Here is an 11,677-nt window from a genome sequence, read left to right as displayed (position 1 = left end):
GAAAGTGGACGCGGGACGCTAGGCTGCTATTTGCTTCCGGTTGGGTAGTGTTTTCAACTGGGGTGCACCGACCCGACCGGCGGTGCCCTTCTCCCCGCCCCCGGGGCGCCTCGGGGACGCGCGCCTGGGCCCGCGCCGGAGCGGGGCGCCCCCTCCCTCGCCCTCCCCGCCGCGGCCTGAGACGCCCGCAGGCCGGGTGTTCACCGACCGCGCCTCCTCCCGCCCGCCCCTCCCCCCTCACTTCCCCCTCGGCGCCCCAAACCCGGGCTTCCCGACTGCCAAGACGTGTGCGCACGGAGCAGGGTGGGAGTGCGGGGCCGGAGAGCCGGAGTTAAAACGGGGTCGGGCGGGCGGCCGTCTCGGCCGGAGCCGGCGGCCCTTCGGCGTGTCTTTTGTGTTTGTACACACACTGCGCGAGGCGGCCGGGAGGAGGGAGCGGGCGGCGCGCGGGGGAGGGGCGAGCGCGCGCCAGCGAACGGGCGCGCGGGGGGAGGGGCGGAGGCGGGGCGCGAGCGAGGGGCGGGGGCGGGGCCGAGCCTTCCCTCCATTGTGTGTGATTGGTTGGCGCGCGGCGCGGGGGCGGGGCGGCGTGTGTTGGGGGATAGCCTCGGTGTCAGCCATCTTTCAATTGTGTTCGCTGCCGCCGCCGCGCCGCTGTCGCTCTCCGACGCCAGCGCCGCCTCTAGCTCGCTGAGCTCCAGCCGAAGGAGAAGGGGGGTAAGTTTCCCCGTCTGCCCGCTTCCCCGGAACCGAGCCCCGCTTGCCGTCAACCCCGGGCCGGGCCCCGGCGGTGCGGTGAGGGGACCCAGGGTCCCTCCGGCTTGGCCCACAAACTTTTTGGCCCAGAAATGGAGGTGAGGAGCGAGTTTCCCTCACCCCTCAGGCGACGGCGGCTCCGGCGGCTCCCCAGTCTCTCGCCGCCTCAGCCCAACAGCAGCAACCGCCGCGTCGCCGAGCCTGCTCTCCCTCCCCGCGCCCCTGGCTCCTCTTTCTTCGGTGAAATCCCGCCCGCCGCCCCTTCCCGGGACCTCAGACCTTCACCACGACCCGCGCGGGCCTCTTAACTACCGCCCCCGGACCCCGGACCCCAGTTTTCGAGCGGGAAAAGGGTGGAAATCGCCGCTGCTTCCCACCCTGGGGTAACTCGCTTTTTGCTGCCTCCCCACAGTTGTTGCTAAGCTTCACCATCTTGTCTCTCTTCTCTGGTCACCGACCATATTTTTTCCCCCGTTTCTCTCTTCCCCATTTGAAAAAGGAGGAAAATTTTTTAAAGAGAAAAATTTTTTTCTCCTTTTTTAGAGAAGCGGAAACTTGATGCATTTGAAATGCACAAAAAAAACTTTTGCATTTTGGAGGGCGGCACGTGGCAGGGGATCGGGCTGTTTTCGAGCGATTTGGTGTTTTGTCTCTTTGGTAGGGAATCGGATACGTTTTGCGATTGTTTCCATTTTGTTCTGGTCTGGGAGCCGAGTTTGTGCCTGCGCGAGACGCTGGGAGCGAGGCGGGCAGGCTGGGGGACCCTGTGCCGAGGGGCCGGAGGAGGCGAAACCAAAAGTTTATGTGGTGCTTGGGGTGGACTGGTCGGCCGGTCCCGTGCGTTAATTAAAGCCTGGGTGCGGGGCACTTTTTTTTTTTAATTTCACTGCGAAGCTTCTGAGGACTGGACGCCAGGACGGTGCTTTGTAGAATGCTCGCTGGTGGTAGCTGTTGTTCCTCTCTTGTTTTTTGAGACGCCTTTTTGTCAACAGAACTGTAGAGATGCAGAAGCAGGAATGTTTTCAGATATTTACAGCAGTCTATCAACTGCCAGACGTAAAGGGGGGGGGCGGCGGGGGGGGTGACCAAAACCTTTTTTGCTGTAATTTGACTCGACCTTTCTGTGGTTTGTGGCTTCGTTCTTTTGACTTGTTAGTGGATCGAATATTTACAGACATTTCTAATTTCTACTTTAATTAAAGAAACTGAAGTGAAGGCTGTCAGGGGTCTTTTTGTTTTGCCGTTTATCGCTCAAATTTGGCATTTTTGAGAGATGATTGGTGTTAACGCTAACAATTTTCTAGTACTACAGTTTGTTTCAGGAAGTCATATTTGGGTGGTAGACGTAATCTGCACACTTTAAAATTATGTAACATTACAGACATTATTTTTTTATACTGATCATAATTTCCAGATTTTTGGGGGGGGGGAGCGGTGGTAATGGCAGGAAAACTTGTATGTTTGTTAGTTGCATATGGTGATTTTTGTGTTTTGATGCTGGTAGGTAAGTAAGGAGGTCTTTATACCATGGCTCGTACAAAGCAGACTGCCCGCAAATCGACCGGTGGTAAAGCACCGAGGAAGCAACTGGCTACGAAAGCCGCTCGCAAGAGTGCGCCCTCTACTGGAGGGGTGAAGAAACCTCATCGTTACAGGTATTAAAACAAGAGGAGGGAAAAAATGGGACAAAGCCTATCTCCCGAAGCAGTATCTATATAATTTAATAAAAAGATGTATAATTATACTTTTTGCTTTAGAGAAACTAATAATTTTTCCTTTTGAATATTTACTAATACTTTAAAATATATATATATATAAAATTTAGTGTTAGGTTTTATTGGGAACATGTTTAATTTTGAAGCCATGATCTTGCCCATAGCCCAGAGGAGAGGTTGTATCACTAATAACGTTAATGGGATAGGGTAACATTTTATTTAGCTGTTAGGTGTATTGTATATTTTTTAAATAGTAAATACATTTTTAAATACATTTTTGAGGATACTCTTTCTCTTGGTAAAGTAATTTAATCAAGATTGGGGGTCATTTTGTTTTAGGTAAGTCCTTCATTTACTTGAATTGGTTTATTTCCTTCTGTTAGCACAGTTTTGAACTACCCTGAGCAGTGTTGTTAAGGGCATCTGCCATTAGAGGGCAGAAGTTGTCTGTATTTAGGTGCCTTCTGCAAATGATTTTAGTTAGCCTAAAATAAAAGTGGAAGAAATAAGTCAGAATTGAGGTAAATTTCTTGCTTAAAATTAGTTTTAAAAAGAAAGAAAGAAAGAAAACTTCCATATAGAAGATACACCATAAAAGAGTATTCACATTTAATCATTCATGAGGGATGTGCAGTGTTCAAAGGTATTCTGGGAAATCAAACTTAAATGCCATAAGTGTATTTTTTAAAGGAAGCTCATTGGGTTGTGCTGGTAGGTCTTTTAGAAGAATTGGGGGTGCCAGTGGGAAGAAGGAGAGTGCTGCCAAATTGAGAAGAGTCTGAACAATTTTGACCTCTTTATTTGTGACCTAGTACTTTCCCAAGTTGTAATTATAACAAGTTAGTTATATATATGTTAAAGAGGAAGAAAATAAGAGGACTTTGATTAAACCCCCCTGCCAGGAATCTACTTTAATATCATGCTTTTTGCTTTAAAGGATTGTTGTGTTACTCTTAACAGACTTGAATATTCGGGTCATAATTTAATAAGTGAAATTTGATACAGAAGCTGAAGAATAGTTGGGTGATTTATTTTGTGAAAAGTGACTGCGTCTTTTTAAAGCTGATGACCACTCTTTTATGTTTTTTATGTATTTGGTAACCGTGTCTTTATTGTGTTTTGTTTTAAAGGCCTGGTACCGTGGCACTCCGTGAAATTAGACGTTATCAGAAGTCCACTGAACTTCTGATTCGCAAACTTCCCTTCCAGCGTCTGGTGCGGGAAATTGCTCAGGACTTCAAAACAGATCTGCGCTTCCAGAGTGCAGCTATTGGTGCTTTGCAGGTAAAATGGCGGGTGGGAAAGGCTCTAAGAGTTGGCCGTTCCTGCTTTGTACCGAGAACAATTCTAAATCTTTGTATATGCTTGTTAAATTTAATCATCACGAGTGGATGAGGTAGGTCTTATCTATTTCACTGTTAAGATGTCAGAAAGGTTAAGTTGCTCAAGGTCATACAAGCAGACATAGGATTTTAAAATTTTAGACGTTGCAGTGTTTAAAGGGAAAAAGAACCTTCTGGTTTGGCTTACAGTTGCTGCAGGACATCAGGAAGTCATGGGGCTAAAGGTAATTGGTAATTAGTTTCAAACAGTGACTGATATAAAAAGAATGTTAGAATAAATGGCTTCCTGGGCCTGAAGAGGCAGTTGCAAGTGGAGAGAACATAATATCTGGGATGGGAACAGGCAGCATAAAAGAACTGTGCATTGAGGTAAAAGAAGCATGAGTGGTAGTTAGGATTAGGTTGACGATAAGGAGAAAAAGATACTAGGCTTGTAAAAAGAAATTGGAAGACTTGTAGTTTGCTAAAGGGGATTATGTATGGATTTCCACTTAAATGGGAAACATAGTGAATTTATTCTTAGCTCCAGTGTGTCAGAACTTTGAGAAGTACTGTTTTAGCTGTGGTTATCTATTTGAAATACTGGTGGTTTGTGCCAAGATTAAAACTTGAAATGCCCACAAGTAAGATATTTGATTAGGTATGTGGGTATAATTAACATCAATCACTTAAGTAACCTATAATGTTAACGAGTTTGGCGTTCGTTGTAACTCAGAGTATGGTAAGACTGCCACCTCCTTCAGAGCGTGGGGTTAGAGGTGATTAAAATTGCAGATTGCTAGGCACCTCCACAGACCTGAATCGGAATCTTTTGGGGGAGGGTCCAGAATCTACATACACTCCATTGGAGGATTTTGCAAGGCTGCTGTTGCCAAGCTTTTCCTTTATGTGTGAGGAAGATTTGATAGGTGGATTCTACCCTGAAGTGTAATTGGTTGAGCTGTTTCTATGGTTAGTCTGAACTTCATTTGATTGGTAAATTCCAGGAGTAGGCATCCATTAAATTCTCAATGAATTGAAATTACTGAAATTTCAAACTACTAAAATCTTCCAGTGCTGTTATTTAAAACCCTTATTTTCTGTTTTAATCATTGACTATCTTTAGATCCCATTTTGTTTATTACTATAATTGCTAATCACATTTTCCCCACTAATTTTAAATATAGAAATATTATTGATATTCTCAAGCATTGATCTAAAGCTGCCAATTTTGTTTTGTAGTTAGAGTTAGCAGGGCTATGCTTGAAGAACACACTATACTTGAAAGTCCAACATTGTTGAGCTTAAGTGTCAATGATAGAGCTTTGTAAATTGATTACTAAACAGTCTGAGTAAAAGACTATTGTTTTTTAAAATTCATGTCTAAACTTCCACATTGCTGTTATTAAGGTGTGTGTTTTATATTTGTCAGTAAATGTGGTTGTATTGGTTTTGAGCAAAATGTTCAATTCTGCTGCCTGTAGTACTCTTGCATTAGGTAGCTCTTTATTGGAAGAGTAATCTTTGTTAGAAGTTTATTTTGTTTGTGTTGCTTTTTTTATACATCAGTTCTCTTAAAGATACAGAGATGGAGAATTTGCTAATGGAAATAGGGCAATAGAAGAGAGCAGTTGAAATAGAATTCCAAAAGTCACTATTTTTGCCTTTAGAATTACACAGTTTACAACTTTTCTAATACAACTAAATGAGGAGGGGAGGTAGTCCAATGAGGATGGGAGAGAATTTAGTCTAGGTTTGCCATAGATAATCAAGAATTCGCTAACTTGAAATTTAGCCTTTGCCCCTAATATCTGAGAGTTTGAACTGAGGTATCATGTTAAAAATGGACATTGGTGGTTTGAAGTGGTGGAAGAGTCAGATATTGAATATACTCAAAATGTTGTAAATTAACATTTTCTTCCAGTTATAAGATACTTTTTCTTTTGCTGTTATCAAAATTACGTTCACTGGGCTATAAATTAATGTGTCAGTCTTTAATTCCCATCATAGCCTTAATGTTTAGGAGACTTTGAGACACTAGCAATAGAATTAGAAATATATGAGTCATGGTTAAATTCCCTATGAGTATTGACTCTTCTCCCAGAGTTGACCAGACACAACTCTATAAAACCTATAGCCAGGTTGTAAGATGGCAGTGAGAGGCCCAGCTGCTACATGCCACATTTGAGTCGTACTAGGGGAGCCAGTAGATCATTATTCCACTCTTAAATGGTCTCAGAATTGCAGGACCTGTTGGCTTGTCCATATAGCAGCTCATAGTGCTGTGTTTTGCAGAAGCCTTCTAGATTTGCATAATCCTGAGATACGCTGGGTGAAACAAAAAAGAAACTAGTTTCTTTCTTGAGGAACTTCAGTCCTAGTATCTGATGTGTGGTGCGAACCCGTAAGAGTAGGCAGGCTACAGTATGCTGTGTTTCCTAAATCTTTTACCTATTTCTAGAGTATCCCAAGAATTAATCCCCAAACATTAAGGACTTTTGCTTTTAATATATTCTTTGGAATAGGTAAGATACACGGAACTAATTGCATAGAAAAGATGCAAATTTCGGGAATTCCCTTGTGGTCCAGCGGTTAGGACTCCGCGCTTTCACAGCTGAGGAGCTGCATTCAATCCTTGGTCAGGGAACTGTCCTGCAGCCACATATCCTGGCCAAGAAAAAAAAGGAAAAGATGCAAATTTCAGTTAGGGTTAGAGGTCTCTGTTAAGTAATTTAAGGGCATTAAAAGATGGCTAGTGTACAAGGCCATTATGATTGCCAAGGCATTAGGAGTTCAAAGTTACCTGCACCTGGGAACCAGGGGCAGGAGGAGTGTTTGCTTTCTCCTTCATGGAATAATCTTAGGTAGTCCATAAAGGGGAGGTAAATAAGACTTAGCTCTTGATAACAAATGCTGCAGAAAGACATGTAGGGATAGTAAACTTTAGGTGAAACAGATTTTTATAGAAGAGAGATTAGGCTAAAAAGAATGAAGATATAAATGTAGGGAATAATTTTTTTCATAAGATGGAATAACGTAAACCATTTGAATTAATTGTTGCTGTGTTCTTTTAAAAGCAGAATCTCAAGCTTTATTGGCAAAGTCAAAATGTTTGTAAAAAGCAAAACCGGTTCTTCCCATCTCTGTATCTTGTGTGTTATGTAGTATTGTGGGGCTTGAATTGCTCAAGTATTCTGTGTATTTCCCTTTTAGTTTTATTACCCAGAGTTTCCAAAATGGATATAATTTTTTTAATTAGGACAAAAATAGCAATTACAAAAATCTGTTTTTTTTCCCCTAAATATATCTCGAACAGAGAAATAACTTGCTTATAGAGAAGCCAAATATCGTTTTTTCATTTAGTGTGTTCCTAATCCGCTGAAACAGTTGGACTGATGACTGGTAAAACAGTAGGTTCATTTCAAAATGAGTAAGCAGATGTTTTAACCTAGACGAAAGGATTCTTCAGCTTTTCAGACAGCTGTAAGATGTGCTAACAATTTAAGAGTTAATTATAAGTAGAAGCTCCCGTTTTTTCCTCTTTACATGCCAAGTGTTGGTGAATGATTCATGTAGCTACCAGTTTTTGAGTGAAAGTAGGGATAAGAAGATGCCTTCAGAAAAGTCTTAAGAATATCATGAGAAAAACCAGGGGGATCAATGTTAATGCTGGGAGGTAGCAAAAATGCCATTACAGATAGGGGTGCATAGAGGAAGGTACAGTTAGTGGGGGGCATGGGGGCATATCTCAGCAAAGTAGGTCAATGTATATAAGTAAGACACAAATCTGGTGTGTTCTGGGACCCAATAGCACTCTAGTGGTAAAACTGAGGTGTTAAAGGAAAGGTAGATGAGGACCATATGATGGAAACCAGTGGTCAAACAGATATAATGAAGTGTGAGTAAGATTCAGAAAAAGGAGGACACAGCAGGGTAGGAGAGTATATTACTTTGGATTAGATACATGATTCCATTTATCTTAGGATGAGAATGAATGTTAGAATTTAAGTTGGATTTTTTGCTTTACTCAAGACACATTTCAGTTTACTAAAAATCACATATAACATTAAAAAAATTAAACTTTTTTAGTAGTGAAATTATTTGACTTGTATTATTTGGTAAAGACTTGAGTTTTCACTTTCATAAGCTACCTTTCAGCCTCGTCGCACAGATATTAAAATGTAAGCATTTGGTAAAATAGTCAACATCTTCTGAAGTAGGTTTTTAAAGGGCTCAAAAACCTCATCTTTTTAACTGATACAGATGTAACTTAACTATTGATAATATTTTTTTCTTTATTCCTGTTGTAGGAGGCAAGTGAGGCCTATCTGGTTGGCCTTTTTGAAGACACCAACCTGTGTGCTATCCATGCCAAACGTGTAACGATTATGCCAAAAGACATCCAGCTAGCACGCCGCATACGTGGAGAACGTGCTTAAGAATCCACTATGATGGGAAACATTTCATTCTTTAAAAAAAAAAAAAAAAAAAAAAAAAATCTCTTCCTGTTATTGGTAGTTCTGAATGTTAGATTTTTTTTTTCCCCGTGGGGTCAAAAGGTACCTAAGTATATGATTGCAGGTGGAAAAATGGGGGACAGAAATCAGGTATTGGCAGTTTTTCCATTTTCATTTGTGTGTGAATTTTTAATATAAATGCGGGGACATAAAGCATTAATGCAAGTCAAAATGTTTCAGTGAACAAGTTTCAGCAGTTCAACTTTATAACAATTATAAATAAACCTGTTAAATTTTTCTGGACAATGCCAGCATTTGGATTTTTTTAAAACAAGTAAATTTCTTATTGACTGCAACTAAATGGTGTTTGTAGCATTTTTATCATACAGTAGATTCCATCCATTCACTATACTTTTCTAACTGAGTTGTCCTATATGCAAGTACATGTTTTTAATGTTGTCTGTCTTCTGTGCTGTTCCTGTAAGTTTGCTATTAAAATACATTAAACTATACCTGCTTTTGGTCTTTACTATCAACCTTATCTGTACAATTAACTTACTTGAAATTTCCATATTCAAAATAATTTTAGTATCAAGTGTTTTGTCACTTTTTATCTGAAATTGTTGAGAGAGGAGGAAAGTATAAGCTTTGTATGGGAAGGAAACTGGAGCTACTGGCTTTCCTCAAATTTTTAAAAATTTGAAGGTGGTATTTCTATTTTCCAAAACCAGAGTTTGACTACGGATATGTGTACTTTTAACCAGCAGTTCCCAAACCTAGCTGGCCAGCAGAATCACATGAAAATAGTTAAATCTGTGTAAGTAGTGAAAGTACATATATAAACATAATCTGTTATTAAACTTTGAATATTTAATGGTAATTTAACTGCAAATGTAACAGTCTTCAGTTCAAAAATTAGTGCATCAGAGAGCTGGCTATTTTAAGATATTGTATATTAACCCTGAAGTTATTAATCAAGCACCTATAGTTCATTCTTAGCACTGTGTTTTATTTAGCATTGGGGTGATTAATGTGAAATGAGGATGGTGAACCTTTTAAGACTTACAACATTTCTTATTAGAGAAATGCAAATCAAAACTACAATGAGGTATCACACCAGTCAGAATGGCCATCATTAAAAAATTGTCTACAAACAATAAGTGCTGGAGAGGGTGTGGAGAAAAGGGAACCCTCTTGCACTGTTGGTGGGAATGTAAATTGATACAGCCACTATGGAGAACACTGTGGAGGTGCCTTAAAAAAACTAAAAGTAGAATTACCATATGGCCCAGCAATCCCACTACTGGACACATACCCTGAGAAAACCGTAATTCAAAAAGAGTCATGTACCACAATGTTCATTGCAGCACTGTTTACAATAGCCGGATCATGGAAACAACCTAAATGCCCATGGACAGACGAATGGATAAAGAAGATGTACATATGCACAACAGAATATTACTCAGCCACAAAAAGGAACAAAATTGGGTCATTTGTAGAGACATGGATGGACCTAGAGACTGTCATACAGAGTAAGTCAGAAAGAGGAAAACAGTATGTTAACATATATGTGGAATCTAGAAAAATGGTACAGATGAACTGGTTTGCAAGGTAGAAATAGAGACACAGATGTAGAGAACAAGTATGGACACCAAGGGGGGAAAGCAGGCGGGGAGGGGGTGGTGGTGTGATGAATGGGAGATTGGGATTGACATATATACACTAATAGGTATAAACCAGATAACTAACAAGAACTTGCTGTGTAAAAAAGTTCAAAACAAGGGGGCTTCCCTGGTGGCACAGTGGCTAAGAATCCACCTGACTGGGACATTGGTTCGAACCCTGGTTGGGGAAGATCCCACATGCCGCGGAGCAACAAAGCCCGTGTGCCACAACTACTAAGCCTGCGCTCTAGAGCCTGTGTGCCTAGAGCCCGTGCTCCACAAGAGAAGCTGCTGCAATGAGAAGCCCACGCACCACAACAAAGAGTAGTCCCCTGCTTGCTGCAACTAGAGAAAAGCCCATGCGCAGCAACAAAGACCCAACGCAGCTGAAAATTTATTAATTAAAAAAAAAAATTCAAAACAAAAACAGACCATGCTCCCCCAGTGTTCCTTGCACCGTTTACAACAGCCAGGACATGGAAACAACCTAAATGTCCACCAACAGAGGAATGGATAAAGCAGATGTGGCACATATATTCAATGGAATATTAGCCATAAAAAGGAACGAAATTGGGTCGTTTGTAGAGACGTGGATGGACCTAGAGGCTGTCATACAAAGTGAAGTAAGTCAGAAAGAGAAAAACAAATATTGTATACTAACGCATATATGTGGAATCTGAAAAAATTGCTATAGACGATCTTATTTACAAAGCAGAAATAGAGACAGATGTAGAGAACAAATGTATGGATACCAAGGGGGAAGGGGGGTGGGATGAACTGGGAGATTGGGATTGACATATATACACGATTGATACTCTGTATAAAATAGATAACTAATTAGAACCTACAATATAGCACAGGGAACTCTGACATTAGTTGTAGCATACGAGTGAAGCTGCTCTGGAAGTGAACTGAGATGTATTAATCAATGGGCTAAGAACAGATTCATGTCAATACGATATAACATTGGGCTTATAAACATTGATGTTAAGCTCCTTTTTAGCAGTAACTTCATTTTTAGATTTTAGGTCATTATAAAATCACTGAGAAATATAAGATTTTTTGAGAGCCTGTTTCTAATTTGTTGACGTGGTATCCTAGTTTTAGTGTGATCGTTTGTATAGGCTTCTACAGGCAGGCACTAGTATTACTTGGAGTATTGGCCGGAGCATATGTTCACTGCAGTATAAGCTACCAAGAGCCAATTGAAGTATGTTTGATACAAAATAGATGAACTTGGCACTCAAAGCAGGTACACAGATGTCTGGTCAATGTACTGAGCTTGTCTCAGTATACCATGGTCTGTTAATACTTGACATGTATTCTCTTGTTCCTATAAGGTAGGTAACTCTTTCCTACTTAACTAAAGAGGCAATGAAATTTGGGAGGATTATTCTTATTTGACTAGGGTCTAAACAATATTCATAATTTTGAGGTCAGGGTTATTCTTTGACTTAGATATGAGTGTGATCTGCCACTCCCATTGATGCTTATTAACCTCCTGGGCTGAAAATCCTCTTACCTGCTATGCTTTGGAGTTGGCTACCTGAGAATTTACCTAGGAAAAATCTATAGTGAATTAGAGTTGGGCCCAAAGTGATATGTGGGGACCATAGCTAAACTCACCACTCGTTATTAAGTTCAGTTTTTAACATCTGTAACAAGGTGGTAACCAGCTTTTGAATATGAAGTATCTTATGAAAATAGCTGATTAATACGTAAAAGTTTCCAGAAAATATTCCTAAAGTCTAAGACAAATTTAC

General features: G+C 40.9%; 1 protein-coding gene across 1 annotated transcript; it reads left to right on the top strand.

Moving 5' to 3' along the window:
* The first annotated feature begins 564 nt into the window (after nt 1-564).
* Nucleotides 565-8,762, top strand: H3-3A (H3.3 histone A). Its single transcript, XM_067729592.1, has 4 exons — nt 565-717; nt 2,261-2,411; nt 3,602-3,755; nt 8,104-8,762. Exons 2-4 carry the CDS (start codon nt 2,284-2,286, stop codon nt 8,230-8,232), a joined length of 411 nt encoding a protein of 136 aa, XP_067585693.1. The 5' UTR covers nt 565-717; nt 2,261-2,283; the 3' UTR covers nt 8,233-8,762.
* The last annotated feature ends 2,915 nt before the right edge of the window (nt 8,763-11,677 follow it).

Source organism: Pseudorca crassidens, chromosome 2 (assembly GCF_039906515.1).
Source record: "Pseudorca crassidens isolate mPseCra1 chromosome 2, mPseCra1.hap1, whole genome shotgun sequence".
Lineage (NCBI taxonomy): Eukaryota > Metazoa > Chordata > Mammalia > Artiodactyla > Delphinidae > Pseudorca > Pseudorca crassidens.
The sequence above is the reverse complement of the archived record's forward strand: the minus strand, read 5'-3'. Positions and strand labels throughout refer to the sequence as shown.

Coding starts and splice junctions, on each gene's coding strand:
- H3-3A (XM_067729592.1), top strand. CDS start 2,284: ATGGCTCGTACAAAGCAGACTGCCCGCAAATCGACCGGTGGTAAAGCA. Junction 2,412..3,601: donor AAGAAACCTCATCGTTACAG/GTATTAAAACAA, acceptor TTTGTTTTAAAG/GCCTGGTACCGTGGCACTCC. Junction 3,756..8,103: donor CAGCTATTGGTGCTTTGCAG/GTAAAATGGCGG, acceptor TTCCTGTTGTAG/GAGGCAAGTGAGGCCTATCT.